Source organism: Taudactylus pleione, unplaced genomic scaffold (genome assembly GCF_031769625.1).
Source record: "Taudactylus pleione unplaced genomic scaffold, aTauple2 ptg000203l, whole genome shotgun sequence".
NCBI lineage: Eukaryota > Metazoa > Chordata > Amphibia > Anura > Myobatrachidae > Taudactylus > Taudactylus pleione.
In genome coordinates, this window is record NW_028284605.1 from 8,804,431 (window position 1) to 8,829,389 (window position 24,959).

A 24,959-nucleotide genomic window follows, 5' to 3' on the forward strand; every position below is an offset into this window, starting at 1 on the left:
ATAACTTTACATGATGCAATATTTTAATTTGTGTTTTTATGAGCTTTTATATAATTTGTGCATAATTAACTGCATTAATTTTCTTACATCCCATCTCATCGCTTAATCTCCTGTATGTGATTTCTCCCAGACATACCAGAGTGCAGATGTGCACTGTGTCTCTCAGCCTGAGTGCTGTCTCTGTGTGTACATTGCTGGTCACAATTATATCTGTGTCCAGCCAGCAAGTGGGTTATATCTGCAAGAGTCTCTTAAAAATGATATCTATGTCCAGCAAGATAGCACTGCACCCACCCGGCTACTTCATAATGCCACCCGGCTGGCAAGATTTTCTGGGCGAGAACACTGACTTCTGTGCAGTATTGTAGATGTGTGCAGTAAAAAAATAGCACATTCTGCACAGGGGGTCTTTCCACACAGTTTTAAAGAACTCCTGAAAATGCAGTATTGGCTTCAAGTTCATTGTGAAAAAACACTATAAATAGTGTTTGTCTAAATGGCCCATTTTACAGACACAAGTGATTACTAGGTATATTTTGGGGGTACTTGTGATAGATTTTCAAAAACAGTGAGTACTTGGCACATATTTACTGGGTTGGGTACAGGATGCCGGCGCTCGGGTTCCCGGCAGTCAAAATCCCGATGCCGGCATCCTGACATGCTTAGGATACAGACATTGTTGGTAGGTAACCTAACCCTTCTCCTTCCCCTACCCCCCCAAGGTGCCTAAACCTAATCTCCCTCCCTAGTACCTAACCCTCCTCCTGGTGCCTAACCCTAAAGGGGGGCATCCACTACACGATTTTAGCTGGCGATTGAACGATAACGACATTGTTATCGTTCAATCATTTGAAAGTCGTCTATAAATCGTGCAGTGTTTGGTCGTTAACGATCAACGATGCGCGCTCCCGCTGGTCGTTTGATCGTCGCGTCAGTCGACTGAACATGCAGGTCAATTTCACTTTATCTATTAAAGATAGTTTGCAAATCGTTCAGACTGAAAGAGAAAATTTCAAGGGAAAATCGTTTAGAGATTGAACAGGGAGCAGATCGTCTAGTGGATGTGCCCCATAAGCCTCCCCTTAACCCTGCTACTTACCTTTGGGTTGCCGACATCCCCTTTTCCAGGATATTGACCGTCTCCCATATTTACCATGATGCAAAATGTCTGTGAAACACTGAAATAGTCAATATGTAATACATGTGGGTCGATTGAATTAGTAACAGGTGGTGTGACGTGCTATTGCAGAGGAGTATAAAAACCTTCAACGGAACATCAACTCACATCTCTCCCCGCATTCGTGAATTTGTTTTATTGAAAATTGCATTAAATTGTTTTTTGGGTTTTTTTCTTTTCACAATGTATCTAAAGAAATTACAAGCACTTTCCATAAGACAGAGAACCTAGGCCCTCATTCAGAGCCGTTCGCTATTTGCGGTCGTTCGTTTAAAAACAAGGGGTGGCTATTCAAATGATCCGTACGCACATTGTAGTCTGTTCACACCTCTAAGTCTGAACGAGCGAGCAAAACATACGCTCGTTTATTTGTTAAAAACGCCCCCTGGCCGCTCGCATCCTACGTCATGTCCGCTATTTATTAGATTAATCGAGTACATCGACCAGCGTATGAACTGCTCGCTATTCTTGTGGTTGGTGTTTGCTACCACAAATTTGCGAGCAGTTCTGGCTCTAAAATAACCCAGTGACGTGGTCAATGACGCTGCTGTTTTAAATATACACACCCATAAAACGCCCGTTTTGACCTTTAAGCACGCCTGCGTTCGGATCTCCACTCCCCATTTTCAAGCACCATCCCCTGTTACCACCCACATACGCCTCATTCTGTCACTCAAAATAGCAGGCACTCGCTATATAGCGTACAAACGATTTTCGGCCGCACTGACTGGTTCGCGCATGCGTACTAAAAACCGTCCGCATGCGCAGATGTGCAAACATCGCTCGGAACGAGCGTACTGCCGCTAACGAGCGGCTCTGAATGAGGGCCCTATTTCTTTGTGATAAAACATAGAAAAAGATGTTGAATTTGTGGAATGTTGTACGCAGCCCTGCAAGTTCAGGGCTGCGCTGTGTGGAATAAGCGCGCACTTAGTCGCAAGTTGAGACGTTTTGTGGCTAATTCAATCGACCCCATAATGTCACATTGAAGTAGACAGTATGTGATGCATAATGTCACAAGGTCACTGGAATAAGCAGTATGCCATGCATAATGACAGAGGGCCTCTAGGATGGACACTGGAATAGGCAGCACAGAGGGTGTAATGGTTAGCATTACTGCCTCACAGCACTGAGGTTGTGGGTTCAATTCCCACCACAGCCCTAACTGTGTGGAGTTTGTATATTCTCCCTGTGCTTGCGTGGGTTCCTGCAGGTGCTCCAGTTTCCTCCCACACTCCAAAAATATACTGGTAAGTTAATTATGTCCCAACAAAGTTTAACCCTACTGTGTAAGTGTGTGAGCATGTGGTAGGGAACATACTGTAGATTCCACTGGGGCAGGGACTGATGTGAATGGACAAATATTCTCTGTAAAGAGCTGTGTACGCTATATAAATAACTGGTAATAAATAAATGTTATACACAATATCTGAATAACACTGGAATAAGCGGTATGTGAGATATGATGTCGCAGGAACATTGAAATGGACATACAGAATGTCAGGGATCATTGGAATAGACAGTATGTGCTGCTTCCTCTCTGCCCATCTGAAGGGACGATTTGATTACGGCAGATTGTGCTTGTCCTTCATGCAGAGAAATCTCAGAACCATCTTTGGTTTCCCTTCCTAATGGTGTATGGGACATCAGGGGTTACTGTGGAGAAGGAGCAGCAGCGGCCCCTCCTCTTAAGGCCTGCCCAACAAGACAGCATTTCCTGTGTGTGCTGAGAAGCCAGTTCAAACACAGCAGGGAAAGTTCAATGGGGAAAACAGACTGATCTCTACAGAAGGGGCTGCACTTTGTGCACAGTAAAAGCAATGCTGGTGCAGTGTAGGGTTAACTGAAGGAGGATTTAAAAAAAAAAAAAAGGAAGAGGTTTTGAGGAAGTGTCAGAAATTCCCCGTCTCCCCCTCCTTTCATCTTGCAGAGAGTAGAAGTGAAATTTCAACAGCAGTGGGAGACTAGAAGCACAGAGAAGAGATGATGGGTGAATAGATAGTCCACTTGGCTCTCAGAAGGGCCTTGGCAGTTTGACTGTGGAGAAATATTTAGCTTGGTCCTCACAGGTTTAGGATTTTTAAGGAAGATGTGCGGCTAACAAGCATGACATGTACCTGCATGTCCTATTCTCTTGGTGAAATTGGGAACAGAACTTTATGGAGAGCAATCCTACAACTGCCGTACCAGGAATGGAGGAGGAAGAGGAGGCCATCGGCTTTCTTGACCGCATACTTGATGATGAGGACATTTTTTATTTAGAAGATGTGGAATGCCAGTCCCCAACAAGTCCTGATGGGCAAACTACTTTCCCGGAACCCACTAAGGTAGGTTCTGGATCAGCCATGTGTAAGCCCCACCTGGATCAATGAGGCAAGTGTAGTTACGTGTAGGATCTTCCCTGGAAATCTAAGAATGGAATTTAATATTGTAAAGCAGTGGCTAAAAATTTTGTTCTTTTGATAGGCCTACAAGCTTGTGATAACCTAGAATAAGCAGTCACCATGTGTGTGTGTGTGTGGGTTTTTTTTATATCCTTTTTTATATGCAATTATAAAGATAATAGTGTAATCATTTAGCTTTAGTAGGGCCTGTAAAACATCATTCTGTGTTCAAGACCTAAGGTTGATATTCTGTTTATAATTGTGTGTCCTTTGCATACTGTATGTACAGATTACCATTTCAAAGAATCCTAATTTTACTGTTTTTGTTTAGTTGATGGCAATTGTATGCTTTTGTGAACAGTATCCCATTGCTGATGTGACTCAGGCAGCAGGGTAACAGAAGAATGTGAAGTGTAACAAGGACTGACAATTCTGTACACCTGTCTCTAGCGTGAATGATTATTGACTGATTTAATCCCATGAAAGGCTGTAATCATTTAGGTGGGGAATGCCAGTCATTACTTTATTCTGTGCGATGTATAATTAAGACACCATTTTCAGAAGAATCACTGCTGGTGCACACTGAATGTGTGGTTCTTTTTTTATTTTGGCTGACGATCATTTGTATTCATTAGAATAATTGGATTTTTGTTCTCCAAAAGGTGATTGGAAGAAGGAAGTGTACATAAACAAATGCTGTTCTGCACCTGCTCTTTGATTTGGCAGTCTAATGATTTGTTTTGGTGTTTGTCACTCTGAAGTGACACTTTGGACAGTGTAACAGGTATCCAGTTGTGCCACCTGTACAGTGTGTGTTGGCCATATCCATGTGAGGAGGAGGAGGTTAGCATGCTGTGACACTGCAGGAAAGCAGAGTGTTATTAGATCACGTAATCTCTACAACATGGGTGGAGTTTGTACATGATGCCAAGATTAGCAAATTAACCAGAACTGTCTCAGTACTGTGGTGTACAGTGCCTGCACTTTTACATAGTTTCTGTCCCAAGTTTGGTTTTGTAACTCTTGGGCCCCTTACCCCTCAGTCTTCTAAATTCATACCTTTACTATAATTGTTAATGTATTTTACACTTGGGCTTCAAAGCATTTGCATTGCAGCACCGTTTATGGGCACGTTTACTGCATTTGAACTCATTCGGACTTGTCCTTCTGTGACTCCTCCCCTCCACAATGGCCGGTAGCAAGCACTCAATAACCAAAGCGTGTTAAGTGTGATTGCTTTTGTCACTGGCATTTTGCACAACCTTATTCCTCTCTGCACAGATTTGTATTATCATCTATGACCAGGGGTAGGTGAGATGTGCTACTCCAACTGCTCTTTGCCTGTGTTTGGAGTACCAATGGAAATCCTGTGATTGCTCAATAGTGTACAACTCAGTATTGCATAATTATTATTTTAAAACGGCAAAGGAGGATTTAACTTTACATTTTTTCTATCTTTATTTTATTTATTGCCATTATAGATTTATATGTAGTCCGCATCCCGTCGTGCGGGATGCCGACTGTCGAAATACCTGTGGTGGAATCCTTACAGTGTAGGGATCCCGGCTACAGAATCCCGACCGCCGGCTTCCCGAAGGAAAGTTTCGGGGGTTAGGTTTAGGGTACGGGGTTAAGCACTAGTGGGAGGGATAGGGACTAAGGTGGGAGGTTTATATGGTAATATACCACTATACATTGTGATATAGTCTGTAAACCCATCACACCACCACCTGAACCAACGACAAAAGTTGCATTAGTTTGTTCTGGGATTTATATGAACACCCTACCTACAGATGGTCTAATTAAGGATCAATTTTCTGCTACAGCCAATCTCTGGACTTTATGCAGATAATTTGTGGATATATATGGGACTGTACACCTTTTACATACTGATAAAGTTATCTAATGATTTATCTTTGATTATTTTAAGTGCCCCAGAGCGCACCGCGTTATATTTATTCATATAATTTTGTCTAAACAGAGGCAGGGATACCTCTGTATGCGGAGCTGCTAAGGACACTGACAGATTAACCTAGAGTGCTGTATCCCCCCTTTTCACTAAGGGGGGAGGGTTAGGTTTAGGGTGCAGGGAGGGGGAGGTTATGATTAGGCACCAAAAAGGGAGGGTTAGCATACCGACCAGCAAGTGTCGGTATGTTAACCCTGTCGTGACCGCCGGGATCCCAACTGCCGGCATTCCATACCCAACCCATGCGAGACATGTATGTCAACCCACACATATTGCCCAGAGGGAGGGCTTGTGTCTACTATCTTTTACTTTTTCTCCAGTTACGTTAATGTCAAGTGCTTTCCTTATAACAGCCTGCATCCACCCTGTAAGGTAATGTGAAAGCTCCAAAAAACATGATTGAGATTGGCAAGTGGTTTTGGAGTAATAGGACAGATCTAAACCGATGGTTTTGTGAATAATCTAAATTGTGCAAGAAGCCATTTAATGAACCTAGGAAGAAAAAAATCCAACAGGACAATTCTACTTTGAATATTTACATTAGTGGAATACAAAGTTGTTTCCTGACAGGCTGATGCTATGGGGTCAATCCTATTAGCCGCAATTTTCTTGCCGGTGTGTGTCATCGCAGCATTACAGCAGCCCGGAATCACTGAATTTTCCTCGGAGAGGGCCGCGAAGGGTGCATGGTGCCAGTCCGTTGCCGGCGTTTTAACACCGTTGCATCGGCAAATGGCACCCTTCAGGGCATGGCATGGCATGACTAGATGGACTGTTTAACGAGCAAGGAAGTAAGATGTGTGTGGACCAGTGACGTGTGGGGAGGCACTGGCTAGTATCAGAGCCAGATTTACACATACATATATGAACCCTAGGGTGCATGTGGGCATTATACAAAGGTGCAGCAGTATATAGTGCTGGAAATTTGGTGTGTTTTGATCAGGGATGTGCAGAAAAGGATGACAGGGGAGGCAGTGCCTCACCTGCCATACACTTTTTACTCCAGAGTTTTGACTGTAAAAAATGATTCGAATAATACAAAGAAGATATTTATAATATTTTCTTAACATTTTTCTTATTTTTATAGTAAAAACTGTGGAGTATTCCTAAGCATGACAGGAAAGGCTCTGCCTCACCTCACTGCACATCACTGATGTGGTCACATCTGTACCATGATCGCTCGTTAAATGTTCTAATTGGCTGCTGTATGTAACATAACCATTTCTCCAGGTTTCACAAATGTACCTCTGTTGTTTTTATAAAGGCAAATAGCCCTGATGAGGTCATACACACAAGATGATACATGGCACATCTGAAATGTATGACTATATTTCCATTGGTTCTCTCCACACACTAGCTGCTTATTTACTTATTTCACAAGTTTCCCATATCCCATGCAAGGCCCCAATGTAGCCTGATGGTACCATTACATCTCATCTGCCTGGCTTGCACATGTTTTATTGGGCATTTTGGAAAAAAATTAAGCTATTTTTTGTGGTAAGTAAATAAGGTTTCTTTTGAAGAAAAAAAAAGTTATACTATGCTTTTATATTGAGGACGTACCGTATATACTCGAGTATAAACCGACTTTTTCAGCACATTTTCTGTGCTGAAAAAGTACCCCTTCGGCTTATACTCGCGTGAAGTGTAGCGCTGACCGGACGGAGTTCGGTCAGCACAAACACACAGCCGCCGGAGCCGGCAGCTGCGTGTTTGCTGTAATCAGCAGCCGCTGAGAGTCTGTCAGACTCTCAGCGGCTGCTGCTGTTCCCACTGCGGGAGCCATCTTCCGGCTCCCGCAGTGGGTAATGGGAGAGACGTCATGAGTAATGACGTCTCTCCCATACAAAGCGGCCGGAGGAGCTGTTAGCGGCGGGACCAGGAGCGGGAGTTTCAGGTAAGTGATTTTTTTTTATTATTATTCTTGTTACTTTTCTCTCTACTGGGGGGGGGGGGGACTACAGGGGGCACTACCAGGGGGCGATTACTACAGGGGGCACTACCAGGGGTTATTACTACAGGGGGCACTAAAAGGGGTTATTACCACTGGGGGAACTACAAGGGGGGGATTACTACAAGGGGCACTAAAAGGGGGGATTACCACTGGGGGTACTACCAGGGGGGGATTACTACATGGGGCACTAAAAGGGGTTATTACCACTGGGGGAACTACCAGGGGGGATTACTACAGGGTGCACTAAAAGGGGGGATTACCACTGGGGGCACTACCAGGGGGGGATTACTATTGGAGGCACTGAAAGGGGGGATTACCACTGGGGGCACTACCAGGAGGGATTACTACTGGGGGCACAACCAGCTGCTGCCATTTCCCACCCTAGGCTTATACTCGAGTCAATAAGTTTTCCCAGTTTTTTGTGGTAAAAGTAGGTACCTCGGCTTATATTCGGGTCGACTTATACTCGAGTATATACGGTATATGTATTTATCCTGTACTCTAGAATAGGTTGTAAACTGTCCACGTAACGGACTTTCCCAGCCTGTTACCTCTTATATTTACACTCCAATACTTCACCACCCTGTAAACAGTCAGCAAATTGTAATGTCATTCATTCCTCCTCCACCTAAACAGACACACTATGGGGGGTGTCCAATTAGCAGCGCTGAAGTAGCGCTGCTAATTGATCGCGGCGGGGCTATCCAATTAGCCCAGAAGTGCCGCCTGCACTTATCATGGATATTTTTCATGTACCTGATGTGTCCTGAAAAATAATTCACGATAAGTGACATTTTTTCACCACCTAAATGACGAAAACACATAGATCCGCAAGCTTATCGACTGAAATAATAGGATAGGGAGGAAAAAAATTGTCGACAAAATTGGGATAATTGGCAAAAAATCCACTTTTTTTCGGTGGTCGCCGCTAATCCATTACGCCTCTATGTTGATTACCACAATGATGATGCCTTCTTTTTTTTTATAAATATATTTATACTTCCCATGCCATTATAATTCTGGTGACTTTTTCCTGAGCAAATTGAATTACACAATTAAGCTAAGACATAGGAGCCTTTGTTGCTGGTGAGAATAAAAAACTTTTTGGTCAAATGATTCCATTTACTGGTCATGTTCCTACTTTTTTCAGTGGTGAGTCTGAAGAAACAGCTGACACCACAAGAATCAGGCTTGAATTTGTGGAAAGACCAGGCTGGCCAATATCTTCTCATGTTGTGACATTTAGGGCCATATTCAATTGCCGGCGAAAAGTCCCGGAGTTTTCACATGCTGGAGTTTTCGGCGTCATCGCTAGTTTTGGCTTTGGAAAAGTGTCAAGTTCGGAACCGCGATTCGCCCTATTTAATTGCAGAGGACGCAAGAATGCACCCCGGCAAAACTGAAATCGTCAAAAAGTCCTGTCAGATTTGGGGAAAACACCCTGACACCCCCCAAAAGATGCACTGACATGGGGGATCACTATGGATCCCCCCGAATAGCCCTGCTGAAGGTATTTGGGGTGCTTAATTGCTCTCAATTGCTGCTATTTTGCATCTTTGCACAAGTGGTGAAGAATAGCATTTCGTTTTTTTTTTTGTTTTTTTTTTTAAATTAGTAGTCCCAAATTTGGGGTACATGAAAATGTTTAAAAATCGCTAAAGTGCATTTTTAAAAAATGCACCTTCAGCAAACACCTGCAAACCAAAAAACACATGTGGCATACTTGGGGGACCTCCTGGAGTCTCTTTCGCTAGTTTTTAAGTTTGTCACCCCAACTTTGTTTTTTTTTTCGCCCCCAAAACTAAAGTACTTTTTGGGGTGTTCGAAAGTATTTTTTATACTTTTTTTTTTTAATGCAGATTACCTTTGGGGGACTGTCCCAAGCCTACAGGGATGTTCACGCAACTTTGCACCCCAAACCCCCAATTCTGCACTTTTTTCCGCCTCTATTCACAGGCGAATCTTTTCCACTGGTTACAAGGCGCAGACTTTTCGCACCGGCGAAAAGTCTATGCAATTGAATACGGGGAAAAGTTCTCGCCTGGCGAAATTATGTCATCGGTGAGAACTTCTCGCCGGCAATTGAATACGACCCAAAGTCTTTTTATCGATGCCCACCACACAGAAAAAGCAGTGTTCTTTTACTTACTGGCACAGTGTATATATTTCTTTAATATACGGGGCAGTACAGCAAAATGTTTAAATCTATTCCTGTAAAAAATGGCAGAATATTAAACCTATTGGTATTATTTTTTGTTTTAATACTTAATTTCTTGTTTCTCTTAATTTAAGAACAGGCTATTAATTTACACTTCCTTTTCTCCTGTGGGCTGTTATATATTATTTAATATACGTGGCAGATGCTTTGTAGGCCTGAGCTATAGCCATCTTAATGTATATGATGGTGACAACTGTAGGCAATTGGTTTACAAGTTACTGTTGGACGATATGTATGTATGTATGTGTGTGTGTATGTATGTATGTATGTGTGTATATATATATATATATATATATATATATGTATATGTGTGTGTGTATATGTATATATATACACACAAAACTCAGCACTCGCCATTGTTAAATCACTCACCATACTACATAAATAATGGGGTTTTGGTTCATGGATTGATTAATGCATTTAAGCCTGCAGCTCACATCACGGGGCCCCATTTCTCTGCAGGTCCTGCACAATCCGGCCTGCAGAGAAATGAGGTCCCGTGATGTGGGCTGCAGGCTTAAATGCATTAATCAATCCATTAACCAAAACCCCATTATTTATGTACTATGGCGAATGATTTAGCAATGGCGAGTGCTGAGTTTTGTGTTTTTATTTATTTAAGCAATGTGAACACACGCCACATTGCACCCCAGACCCGGGGGAATATATGTGTGTGTGTGTGGGTGTATATATATATATATATATATATATATACAGTCAGGTGCATAAATATTGGGTCATTGACAGAATTTTCATATTTTGGCCTCTATTCACCGCCACAATGGCTTTGAAATGAAACAAACAAGATGTGCTTTAACTGCAGACTTTCAGATTTAATTTGAGGGTAATTACATCCAAATCAGGTGAACGGTGTAGGAATTACAACGGTTTCTATATGTGCCTCCCACTTTTTAAGGGGCCAAAAGTAATGGGACAAACTAAACAATCCTAAATCTAACTTTCACTTTTTAATACTTTGTTGCAAATCCTTTCCAGGCAATTACAGCCTGAAGTCTGGAACGCATAGACATCACCAGACACTGGGTTTCATCTCTGGTGATGCTCTGCCAGGCCTCTACTGCAAATGTCTTCAGTTCCTGCTTGTTCTTGGGGCATTTTCCCTTCAGTTTTGTCTTCATCAAGTGAAATGCATGCTCAATCGGATTCAGGTCAGGGGATTGACTTGGCCATTGCATAACATTCCACTTTTTAGCCTTAAAAAAACTCTTTGGTTGCTTTTGCAGTATGCTTCGGGTCATTGTCCATCTGCACTGTGAAGCGCCGTCCAATGAGTTCTGAAGCATTTGCCTGAATATGAGCATATAATATTGCCCGAAACACTTCAGAATTCATTCTGCTGCTTTTGTCAGCAGTCACATCATCAATAAATACAAGGGAACCAGTTCCATTGGCAGCCATACATGCCCACGCCATGACACTACCACCACCATGCTTCACTGATGAGGTGGTATGTTTTGAATCATGAGCAGTTCCTTTCCTTCTCCATAATCCTCTTCCCAGCACTCTGGTACAAGTTGATCTTTGTTTCATCTGTCCATAGGATGTTGTTCCAGAACTGTAATGGCTTTTTTAGATGTTGTTTGGCAAACTCTAATCTGGTCTTCCTGTTTTTGAGCTCACCAATGGTTTACATCTTGTGGTGAACCCTCTATATTCACTCTTGTGAAGTCTTCTCTTGATTGTTGACTTTGACACATATACACCTACCTCCTGGAGAGTGTTCTTGATTTGGCCAACTGTTGTGAAGGGGTTTTTCTTCACCAGGGAAATAATTCTTCTGTCATCCACTACAGTTGTTTTCCGTGGTCTTCTGGGTCTTTTGGTGTTGCTGAGCTCTCCGATGTGTTCTTTCTTTTTAAGAATGTTCCAAACAGTTGATTTGGCCACACCTAATGTTTTTGCTATCTCTCTTATGGGTTTGTTTTGATTTTTCAGCCTAATGATGGCTTGCTTCACTGATAGTGACAGCTCTTTGGATCTCATATTGAGAGTTGACAGCAACTGATTCCAAATGCAAATGTCTCACCTAGAATCAACTCCAGACCTTTTACCTGCTTAATTGATAATGAAATAACGAGGGAATAGCCCACACCTGTCCATGAAATAGCTTTTGAGTTGATAGTCCCATTGCTTTTGGCCCCTTAAAAAGTGGGAGGCACATATAGAAACCGTTGTAATTCCTACACCGTTCACCTGATTTGGATGTAATTACCCTCAAATTAAATCTGAAAGTCTGCAGTTAAAGCACATCTTGTTTGTTTCATTTCAAAGCCATTGTGGTGGTGAAAAGAGGCCAAAATATGAAAATTCTGTCAATGTCCCAATATTTATGCACCCGCCTGTATGTGTGTGTATATGTATATATATGTGTGTGTGTGTACTGCTATGATGAATTGCAGCATTTTGTGTCTTGAAAAACAATGTGTACTTTATTCTGATGTTTTGGGCATGCGCCCGGCATCACATGCCCTAAACGTCAGAATAAAGTACACATTGTTTTGCAAGAGGCAGAGTGCCGCCCTTCAACATTACAGTATGTTGGAGTGCCAATCTAGGAAGGCACCAGCGCAAGTATCTCGTTTTTGAGAGTATTGAGAATTATATATATATATAGTGTATGTATATATGTGTGTATATATATATATATATATATATATATATATATATGTATGTATGTGTATATATATATACACACACACACACTGCATCCGGAAAGTATTCACAGCGCTTCACTTTTTCCACATTTTGTTATGTTACAGCCTTATTCCAAAATGGAATAAATTCATTTTTGTCCTCAAAATTCTACACACAGTACCCCATAATGACAGCGTGTAAAAAGTTTTTTTTGAGATTGAATTAAAAAAGAAAACCTAAGAAATCACATGTACATAAGTATTCACAGCCTTTGCTCCATACTTTGTTGATGCACCTTTGGCAGCAATTACAGCCTCAAGTCTTTTGGAATATGATGCCACAAGCTTGGCACATCTATCTTTGGGCAGTTTCGCCCATTCCTCTTGGCAGCACCTCTCAAGCTCCATTAGGTTGGATGGGAAGCGTCGGTGCACAGCCATTTTCAGATCTCTCCAGAGATGTTCAATCGGATTCAAGTCTGGGCTCTGGCTGGGCCACTCAAGGACATTCACAGAGTTGTCCTGAAATCACTCCTTTTGATATCTTGGCTGTGTGCTTAGGGTGCATTTTGGCTGTGTGCTTAGGGTGCATTTTGGCAAACTCCAGACGGGCTGCCATGTGCTTTTTCACTAAGGAGTGGCTTCCGTCTGGCCACTCTACCATACAGACCTGATTGGTGGATTGCTGCAGAGATAGTTGTCCTTCTGGAAGGTTCTCCTCTCTCCACAGAGGAATGATGTAGCTCTGACAGTGACCATCGGGTTCTTGGTCACCTCCCTGTCTAGGGTCCTTCTCCCCCGATCGCTCGGTTTAGACAGCCGGCCAACTCTAGGAAGAGTCCTAGTGGTTCCAAACTTATTCCATTTACGGATGATGGAGGCCACTGTGCTCATTGGGACCTTCAAAGCAGCAGATATTTTTCTGTACCTTTCCCCAGATTTGTGCCTTGAGACAATCCTGTCTCTGAGGCCTACAGACAATTCCTTGGACTTCATGCTTGGTTTGTGCTCTGACTCCCTGTCTAGGGTCCTTCTCCCCCGATCGCTCGGTTTAGACAGCCGGCCAACTCTAGGAAGAGTCCTAGTGGTTCCAAACTTATTTCCATTTACGGATGATGGAGGCCACTGTGCTCATTGGGACCTTCAAAGCAGCAGATATTTTTCTGTACCTTTCCCCAGATTTGTGCCTTGAGACAATCCTGTCTCTGAGGCCTACAGACAATTCCTTGGACTTCATGCTTGGTTTGTGCTCTGACATGCACTGTCAACTGTGGGACCTTATATAGACAGGTGTATGTCTTTCAAAATCATGTCCAATCAACTGAATTTACCACAGGTGGACTCCAATTAAGCTGTAGGAACATCTCAAGGATGATCAATGGAAACAGGATGCACCTGAGCTCAATTTTGAGCTTCATGGCAAAGGCTGTGAATACTTAAGGACATGTGATTTCTTTTTTTTAAATTAAATTTACAATAATCTAAAAAAAACTTTTTCCATGTTGTCATTATGGGGTATTGTGTGCAGAATTTTGAGGACAAAATGAAGTTATCCCATTTTGGAATAAGGCTGTAACATAGCAAAATGTGGAAAAAGTGAAGTGCTGTGAATAGTTTCCGGATGCACTATTAATATATATTCGTACATTCACCATTTATCTTTATTTCTTTGACATTCCAATGGCACAATCCGGTTGGTGGTTGTTATGAGTTCAGTAATACCCCTTTTATACCAAAGTCCCGCGTCTGACCCGGGATTTGGAACACGTTTCCAACCCTGATCAAGACCCCCTTTTACACTGTGGCGATAGCCCGGGTCGGCACCGTTCACACCGGAGCCGGGTCAGCACTGACCCAGCTCTCCGGCGCAGGTGAGCAGCGCTTCTTAATCTCCCTCCCCTTCCGCGACCCCATTACCTTACTCTGCAGCGGTCCGGAGGCAGGGAGGGCTGGTGGGGTGTGCTGCTCTGTTCTGGTCAGCCCGGCAGTGGACGCTTGGAGATTGTCATCTCCAAGCGCCACTGACACCGGCCAGTCGGACAGCATGTGGCGCGACCCTGGTCATCGTGACCTGGCTCATGTCATGTACACTGCAGGGTGACATGGGAACAACCCGTGGTCAACCCTGGAAGCCAGCCGGGTCGGATCCCCAGGTCACTGGACCCGAGTTTACACCGATACAAATCCCGGTTTGATGCGCGTTCACGTGCATTAACCCAGGATTTTTAAGTCGGTGGAAATAAAAGGGGTATTATATGGCTTGATGGTACTAGCCTACACTATTGATACATTGTGTTATTTGCCTGAAAGCTAGGGTAATCTACTGTCTCAACTGGTAGTGACAATTCTAACCTTGTCCTGTCTATATACCAAATGTGACACAGCATTGATACAGCTGTTATGCACTACGAAATTTCCACAGTCGCTATCACAATGTTAGTTTCATTCATAGAATTCATCATGCAAGGGTTTTGGGGTAACGTTTGGCACGCCACAAGAGAAAGGGCGGAATTCAATTAATTCCAGCCCCTATCGCTCCCGACAGAGCTATTCTATTCTTGCTCCTGTCGGGCGCGATCAGCTGCCAAGCGCTACATTTCAGCTCGCAGCCCCTGGGGGATGAGAGCTGAAATGTGCGAAAAGTGACATGTTTGGGCGCCCCAAACATCACTTTTCGCGATCGCGCCCAGCACTTTGGTCGGGTTTAGCTGCTTTACGCGGCTAAACCTGACCTCTATGGGCGCGATCAGCGTGAATAATGGCAGCAATTGAATAGCGGCCCGTGATCTCCTGTCACTTTAGACGGGAGATCCGGACCGCGTAATCAATTGAATTCCGCCCAAAGATGGAAAGTGCTGTATATAAAATATACTTCTCCTCTGTAATCTAGGTAAACCTGACAATTGCATATCTCTGTTTCCTCCATGTGTTCACTGCAAAAAGAGCAACTTTCTCAAAATTGGGACAATATTGGATTTTTTTACAGCAAAAGAATAAGTGTTAAATTGGTCGTTGTTTAATGATGTGAGAAAACGGTGTATACTAAATATGTCCAAAAGAAAAACAAACCACTGATCCCAAACAAAGTATACTTCATATCTACCAGATGTTGCCTGGTACTGAAAGTAAATGCGGTTAGATGATGACTGCATATGCCATCAGCGTCAGACTGCTGTAATGGGCGGACCTGGCCTTTGTGCCCAAGCATACACTTCCACATCTTTCAGGTTTGGCCATGCCTTTTTCTGCATGTTGGCTAATTCTGACAGATACCATTATGCTGGATAGAATTGGTTTACGTACATGTCCGATGTTTGTGGGTCTGCACATGTGCTGAACGAGTCCAGAGTATTAGCACGCAGTGCCCTCAAGCCGCAGCTTGATTGACATTTTAGTTGGACGGTATTGCATAGCCGCAGGGATTCGACCACATCAGAATCAGGCCCAATATGAGTGATAAACTCTCAGCCTACTTCAGAGTTCTAAAGTCAGCTATGTGGCTGGTGTGGGAGTATAGTGTTCCCGCTAGAAAGCGGGCAGGGTGCTGGGGTTGCCGGTCGGGATATTCAACGTGCTCCTGAAATGGGGGTGTGATTGATCGGGCCCCCAGTTCATCACATTTGGGGGCCCTGTAAGTGCTGGGCTTACCCAAGCTCTCCCCTAATGGTGAATAGATGGCATGCACACAGCGTATATTCACCTATCGGTGATCTGTCACCGCAACTTTCACACACCCCCCCAGGGGCACTGTGGCCCGCAGGTGGAGAAGGCTGAGGGCAGGCTGTTTTGGCGGGGCGTCGCTAAAAGGGCAGGGCGCATTTTGCTCTTTTAAATTTGGGCAGGGCGCAGTGTTCCGCTAAAACAGCCTCGTAGGAACACTCAAGTAGTAGCCAAGTCTAATTTATATTCATTTTTTTCCTATTTGCGATTTTAAGTATAAAACAAATTCAAGTTTGAACTATTTTGTTATCTATTGTTAGCTTTGTTTTTTAAATATTTGGATGGTGGTTTCTCAGTAAAGAAAATGCTTGTACTGTATAAGGCACAATTTTATATTTCTTCTAAAGGCCACATACTCAAACTGAATACAAGTGTTAACCTGACTTGCTCCTTAAGGCACCCTCACAGTCCAGGTTTATTTGGATATCAATGCACAAGTGTCTTAATTGGTACATCAGCCATTTTGATTTAACCAAAGCTTTATCTTTGTATTTGTATTTTATCGTCAGTCTGATTTTTGTTACAGTATTGAAAATAATTCCTCAACACAGACACTGATTAAATATCTACAGTGCCTTGTAAAATAATGGTCAAGTGAATGTTAAACTCCTCTGCTTAGAGCTTCTGTACATTTTTCTTACTAAAAATAATAAAACTTGGAGTGGGCATTGTGCATCACATGCCCTCCGGTTAAACGCTCCATCGTACACAGACCGGTTATTTGTAATGCTGAGAGTGCAAGACCTGCCTTACGTTCACACTGCACTGCCAAACTTTGCGGCTTTGTGTAGAAAATAGTGTAACCCTCCTTAATGTTCCCATAAAGCTGCCAAGACTTTAGTTTCTTCATAAAACAATGGCCGTTCTGTTAGTAGCTCTTCACTTTCCTGTCTGCTTCCAAACTTTCCACTTGTATGTAGGACAGGTAGCTGTTAATGAACACTACTCTTTTATTCTCAGGCCCTCGCTCAGTCCAAGCCCTTGTTCCGATTCAGTTTCTGGGATGTTGGTGTGACTACCAGCAGTTTGGGCTTCTTTTGAGCCTTTTGTGAGACATTGATTTTAATATTTCTGCATGCAATTCAAATTTAACAACTAAGTGCTAAGAATAAACCCTTTTTTGGCAGTACAGCTTGGAATATTGTTTTGCATCAAGTTCATTTGAATTAGGGGTGTGGTCAGAAAATTATAGATCTACATGAACCAATTGTGATAGATGATTGTGCTCTGCATGTAACGCCCATCTTATTATACTACATCTGGTGAGGGCTACGTGACTACAAGGCAGACATGTTGCCACACAAAGAGCAGGCACTCCCCTGACTATTATGGCATCATTCATCTACAGCAGGGGTTCCCAACCACGGTCCTCAAGGCACACTAACAGTCCAGGTTTTGAGGCTAGCCAGACTGGAGCACAGGTGACTTAATTAGTACCTCAGTTATTTTGATTTAACCATCTGTGCTCAAGCCTGGATATCACCAAATCCAGGACTGTTAGTGTGCCTTGAGGACCGAGGTTGGGAATCACTGATCTACAGTGTGCAGGCTTGAACATATCGCAAAGGGTCTGATTTGCCTTTTATTTGACTTGAATTGGAGACTTTGATCTTAGTTCCAATTGATCGGTATCTGGTCAGTTCTATTAAATTGGTGAAGACAAGAGAGTAGGTTTTAAGAGTTTGTCTATTTAGGCATTTCAGATTTCAGCGGGGGGGTTTTTTTTTATTGTTCGGATTGATTTTTACTATTAAAACATATTGAGCAGAGAGGGCTTTAACGTACTTCCCAGTCTTGGCTCATGTAATAGACTTGGTGCACCTCCTTGGTGTCGTGGCTAATGTATTTATCTTCAATCTGTCCACACACACTTTTGAGCGCAAACAATGCATTCAGTCGCTGACGAATCAGATTTGTTATCTTATAAAATACTAAGAAATTATAAAAATGTACCATTAGTGTCAATATTTTAGGGCTCCAATGACTACTTTTGTACATGCTAGGTAACCCCTAGATAAATAAGGGGCCTCAATCATATTGAAAGTAAGGGCTGATGTACAGGTGTAAGTCGTGTTACTGGGTACACATTAGATGATGTGCCGGATCGGGCCGACATATCATCTACATTGGCAAGTGTGCACCCACTATGTCGGCCCTTGCGTGATCCCGCGGGGTCGTTCATCGCATTGACAAATCTGCAGTATATGCTGGTCAATCTGTCATTGTGATAAACAACGTCAGGCAGGCGAATGGAGCCAGTGCCCAACATATCGTGCGCCCGGGCACCGTATTGTGTAATGTGTACCGGTTGCCCAGTATGTCAGCCGTCAGCCGTTGGGCGTTGCATTGCTGGGGACACACATCGGTAAGTGTGTAGCCATAAAAATACCGGTCTGCACTGCTTGCTCATAGTTCTAGTCAGTATGGCTGCAAGAGGAGACCTCAGTGACTTGGAGGGATTGAAGTTTAAGGAGCTTTTGTCAGGAGTTTCAGTGCCCAAGATAACTCGACTTGCTCATGTTTTACAAGCTATGATGGCGGCATGGATCTACTGTATGAGTGGTTGGAATATTCCAAAATTGTGATTTGCATTAATTCATTGTGCAAGGGATAACGGGTGAACAGCAGCAGATCAATTTACTGCTAATTGCTACCTGTGATGCAGCCAACCAGTTTACTAAACAGTGGTTGGATGATCACTCCACGGAGCCAGGATATCATTATCAGATTGCAGTGCATGTAGCTTACCACTCATAACATCTAGCAATGCACTTTTGCTAATGTAATGCTGTAAAAAGTGTATAATATGGATTACTGAGGGGGGTATGCTCAGATGAGATGTTCTTCACCATGGCATCAATCCACCACTACCACAGCCACTGGGGCATCTCTATACCTGGGTTTTTTATGGACTCTTACCCAACAATGCAGCTCCTCACTCACTCCAACCCCCGGATCTTACCAGCTGCGCCCTCCGCTCCACTAGGTAAAGTCTGATCATCCCAAAATGGCTCTGCTGCCCCTCCTACGCAGCAGCCACTCTCCTTGCCTCAATGTCCACTGTAAACCCGGATCTGTTTGAGCATATCACAGCTTTTATTTTTATTTACTTTTTCTTGAGGACAGTTTTATTAGTGGGCACGTTAGGTCTGACATATACGTGTGCTGACTGGGTGTCATCATTTTTCTCAGCACTGAAATATATTATGTAGACTTTCGCTGTCCCATCACAGTTTCTCAGCCAGTGTACTTGCACAAGCCTGAGTGTTAGAACATAATATTTGAGGAAGCGTTGCCAATGCTCTTTAGCGATTGACTCATAGAATCCAAAAACATGTTGAAATTGGTTGACAATACATGTTGCTGCCAGTCCATTCTTCTCTTTCAATTAACATTTATTTCCCATGTACAATGACTCTATTTAACCATTCATCACCCTATGCTTGGAGTAGAGATATTATTATTGTAGTTGTTATTTTTATTATTGTCAATAGTTATTTAAATAGCACTAGCATATTCCCGTTAAGCTTTACAATTGGTACCCAATCTTGTCTTATTAATGTTTTGTTAATAGACAAAGGAGACAAACCTACTGTCCATGAAGGGTGAAAGGTGCCGTTACCACAGCATTAAAACGCCGGCAATAGCACTGCATCTCGCGGCCCACTCTGAGCCCAAATTCGCACAATTTGCCACTTTGGTGTGAGTTTGGGCTGCCATAATATGCGGCTGTTGCCGCTATGACTCGCACCTGTGAGATCATTGCGGCTAATTGGATTGATCCCAAAGAGTTAAGAGGGCTCCGCTTGCAAGCCTACATTCTACAGGGAAGTAGGAATTTGATCCATGAGGATATTGACTGCATATTGGTTCAGCCAGATTGCAGTGGTAGATGGTGGGCTGTACGGACCAGTCACACAGTAATGTTGGCTTGGGGTCAGCAGGTTGTTTGAGTGTAGAAAGAGAACATATATCTATCTAAAGTTGTGTGGACTGTATAAAGTAGGGGTGGGCAATAAGTAGCATTGCAGCTGCTGTTGAACTACACATAACAGCATGCCCTGCAACAGTTTTAGCATGGCCAAATAGTAAAACTGTGTAAGGGCATGCTGGGATATATAGGTCTAGAGCAACTGGAGGGCCGCTTATTGCCTTCTCCTGATATAAAGGGAAGCTAGATGGATAGAACAGTCTATGGAAGTTACTTGGGTAGTTCTTGAACTCTGTCCAGTGCACAAACATTCCAAATAATTATGAGTATGCCAGTAGAGATGGAAATACAATTTATCAATATTGTATAGTTGCCATCATCAAATATGCTGTACGCTGTACACAAGACTTATGCTGGGTACACACTTAAGCAACCCAGCGGCCGGCTTCCGGTCAACAATCTCCATATCTGCGGCCGTTGTACGGGCCGGTGGGTCGCCTGTACGCACGCACCGGCAGTGTTTTATTCTTTTTACCCTCTACTTTCTTTATGTTATGATAAATAGAAATAATAATAAAAAAAAACCTCCAGTTTTTGTGTTGCTGAAACAGCCTAATGACTCTGCTGCATAGAAAACTAGTTTGGAGGAGGAGAAAGGAAGACTAACATATTTATGATTGAAAAAACGGTTTATTATTATTGAAAATGTAACTTTCATTTGTATTATGGTAAAAGATGATACACAACACACTATAAATAACACACAATAGCTAGTTGTACTCATCGGTACACATTATCTTAGGCTTCTTCTACAAGGGAGAAACTATTATCAGATTACAGTAATAACATTAACTTGTCAATTAGGTCACAGCAAATTATTTTGACCTAATCATGCAATAGTTCGTTTTGCCTGGATACCATTTCCAAAAATGTAATCTCCTCTTATCAATTTGTACTTTAACCCTTTCAAATCCGCGCGGTATTACACCTCTAGTTAGGTAAAGTATAGAGGTCCAGCCTGAGCCCAGAGGGAATCAAAACAGCATTAAATGTACACCTATAACAATTAGGAAACAGATTGGCATGTATCATGGAAATAGTATTTCTAAAGCTCTATCACTGCTTGTCTAAAAGAGCTTCACATCTCAAAAGTGCACAGTATTACATTAACGACCAGTAACACATCTTGGTTCAGCATAGGTCCCACAGCAAATAGTGCCGTTTAGGACGCACACCTCTAAATATTAGGGAGCATAATATATACCAAACAAATGGACGAGAACTTGTAGAGCCTACAGGATAGAGAATCAGCAGTTTTAGACTCAACATTACATTGTATCAAACTAGCTGAAAGAATTGATAATTGAACTGTAGGGAATAACTTGTAACAATTGTAACTCCTGGTAACCTGTGGTTGTTATGCATTTAAAACAATGTATCAGATTTATGCATTTAGACATATATTACAGTGTTGCCTTAAAATAGTTATACTCTTAAAGAAAAAAAATCAGTGTATACCTAGTATCGGTATATCAGTAAACCTCCAAACCCATACATAGAACTAGAGGACATACGGGCAGGTCTATTGAGGCCTATAGCACGATGTCATGTGTGGTATAAGAGGCAATAGATAAAGTGTAATAGAGAAAGGAGCCCAGATATTGCCCCCCCTGCTTCTGCTGCCTCCACGTCTTGATACACTACCATTGAAGATGTTCTATCAATTTATTCCAACCACAAGTATATTTAGAAAAGTAGATGCAGGCCTGTGTCATAGCCGTGTTTGTGGCTGGTATTTCTGGGAATGGATTACATTATGTTGGTGTGTATCGACTATTGTAGGGTCTGTACAGGAACTGATTCTACTGACTGACTGCGGGATCACATGACAGATGATGCCCACAGGCAGTGTCAGTGGTGTGTTATAGCTAACTCTGGCCATCGAGTTACAACACTTGTTCATTGGATTTTCTTTTAAATCTTGTAAGACAAATACAGCAGGGTGGGGTGTGGGGGAAGGACACATGATCCGACCCAGAAAACAAATGATATTTCATACTAAGCAATCCAGAGAAAAGACTGAAACGGAGGCCTTTATCTGCTTTCACCTGCTTTCCACTAGCAACACGTAGACAAACAGCGGTGCTGTTGTTGATGATGAGCTCTATAATAAATCAGCCACCACGGTTGTCCCTTTTCATGCAAAGCATATGAAAATGTATCTCTGTCTTGTGCTAGGAATGATTATGGGCCATGTGTTCTTTTAACTGAATTAGTAGCACAGACTATGACAATGCCACTTTATTACATTATATCAATTCCTCCGCTTTATATTCATTACCAACAGAGTTCCTGAAGTATGCAGGGGGGAGCTTCCATCAATGTACACATTTCCCTAAGAGTGGCTTGTCCTAACAGCATGTGTTTTAAGTCATTAGATTTGAATGATGCTTTTGTTTTTACCCCCATCCCCCACCCCTAAGCATCACCAAGTCATTTTTATTATTTTAAGTGCAGTTAGAGAACATGGCGAGACAAGACTTGGGTGGGGCCTGGTTTCCTGCAGCTACTGATTGCTGCTGCCTTGGACATCTCTTATATCACACCCTTACCTATACTGAATGTCTAATGATGTCCCTGTATGGAATTGGTATGAAATACCACCGGCCGCATGGCCGGCGGTTCGATTCCCGTCAGCGGCAGCCCGACAGGAGCAGAGTGCGACGCAGTGGAAGCCCGACCTCGCTGGAAATCCCGATCGTGGATAGGTAAGTATCCACTAACCTAACCCCCCTAACCCTCCTTAGGGGTGCCTAACCCTAATCCCCCCTCTAAGTGCCTAACCCTAACCACCCCCTTCCCCGCAACCTTAACCTAAGTCCCCCGGGGGGGTGCCTAACCCTAAGTCCAACGCGGGGGTGCCTAACCCTCCCTCCCCCTAGCCTAACCCTCCCGGGGGGGTGCCTAACCCTAAGTCCCCCCCCGGGAGCCCTAAACCTAACCCCCCGCGCGCGGCTGTCCGCTCGCGGCGCCCGGCATCACTACGATCGGGATGCCGGACGCCGGTCTCTCAGCGTCGGGGAAATGCGGGCGTCTACATCTAGATGCCCGGCATTTCACCCATGCCGGGATAAGACAGTAGGGAAGCCGGCTGCCGGTATTTAGGCAGTCGGCTTCCCGATTGCCTCCCCCCTGTACAGTGAGCAGAAATGGAAAAACTGACTATATCCTCCAATGGACAGCTATTGAGTAAATTTTTACACTCATTGTTTAATAGTCCTGTTGTTACCCTACATTGTAAGTTATATGCTCTAATTTGTGACTTGTGTAGATATTATATTATTCAATAAAGAACCCCTCCAACTAGCTCCTGCATCAGATATGTGTTGTGAAGGGTGTAACACTTTCTGCATGCTGTCATGTGCGGGAATTATCCATTTCTTCCAATTAAACTTGCCCCATCTCTAAAACTGAATTAAAGTAGAGAAATATCTGCAGCAATTCAGAGTGCCAATTTAACAACATGGCTTTATTGCTGCCACAGAAATGCGTTTGGCACTGCTATGCTTAGTGTGTGGTGTGTCCTCAAAGCAAGAGAGGCAGCAATTATGATTTGTTCCAGGCACATCTCTTGCCAGCCACAGGTATGTGTAAATAGACTAATGCTGGTACATAAAGCAATAACTGATTATATGAATATGGGAGGTATTAATGTATTTATTGTGCGATGTGTGGTTTACTTTGTATGAACAGTGGTGTGATTGGTGGTGTTATTCTCACACACCTACAAAAGCAGCATGCACTTTATTTGCTTAATATGGATTGACATAATCTGCATTGGGCATCATTTAAGTGAAAGTGATCTAATGTTGTCCCACAATGCTGTGCAATGTAGCCTTATATGTCACAACTACAGACTGGATGTAGTTTCAATCCAGGCTGTCAGAATGTTGGCGCTTTTGGATTACTGCTCTTTACCACTTTGCAAATATTCCTTTCATATTTTTCTGTATAGACTTTATAGAAAACCTATGCTTGTTCTGTAAATGAGATTTTCTGAGCAGGCGATTGTCAGCAAACAATATTTTATTTATTCCCTACAGTTGTTTCACTGCTTAATATACTGTACTGTGCTCTAACTTTCTACCACACCTTTGTAGCTGGGGAGGATTTATCTTCTAGCCTTGTTATACTAATATTATATTTTATTTATAAGAAGATGTCAACATTGCAGTAACTACTTATCACACAGCCAGGCCGTACACAATGCAAAAGATACAGCTGGGTACACACTGATAGATATGTCGCCCGCTCCATTGATATATCGCCCGTTCTATCGCCAGGTGTGCACAGCAGAGAAGTCTTTGAACGACGTAGTTCGGTCTGTCGGTCATCTGCTGGTGTATACAGGTGACCCGCCAATCGCTCGTACACACACTGCAGGGACCCGCGGGGATTGACCGCTCCACTGGGCGCCATGGGCGGGCAATTTAAATGCCTGCCCAGTTGAGTAATCAAGCCCGGCAAATCAGGCAGAGGATTGATAAGTGTGTATACACTCACCAGTCGTCAGTAGGGCAATTACTACAGAGCTTTTGCCCCTAAGGCATGACACATGGCAATACAATTGAAATCAGTCTGGTCATTGCCGGACTTGGTGGTAATGATAATTCCTATCATATTATGGCTGTACGTGTGTGTTCATTTAGCTGTCTGCCGACACTACTAGTCTACCAGTGAGACTCAAAAATGCATATATGCGTGACATGTACGGTGAATAGCGCATGGGCTCCATATTGTGATTTGGCGCCAATTGCAATTCATATGTACGACCACATTTACTACAGTGCATGTACCACAGTTTTACGTTATGAAATGCCCTTCTTATTTATATTCTCTCCCATTTGGGTATGAAACATGTATTTGCATATAATTCATGACGCCGAATATAG

At 43.0% G+C, this 24,959-nt stretch overlaps 1 protein-coding gene across 3 annotated transcripts in view; it reads left to right on the forward strand.

Moving 5' to 3' along the window:
- ABR (ABR activator of RhoGEF and GTPase) overlaps positions 1-24,959 on the forward strand; it is a 444,215-nt gene that overhangs the window by 229,409 nt on the left and 189,847 nt on the right. Inside the window, exon 1 of one of the 3 annotated variants that reach the window (XM_088477781.1) lies at positions 2,909-3,504. The exons of the other annotated variants lie outside the window; for them this stretch is intronic. Coding sequence (XP_088333907.1) covers positions 3,337-3,504 — 168 coding nt within the window. The 5' untranslated portion in view covers positions 2,909-3,336. Of the gene's footprint in view, positions 1-2,908; positions 3,505-24,959 lie in introns of those variants that run through there. 3 annotated transcript variants of the gene reach the window in all.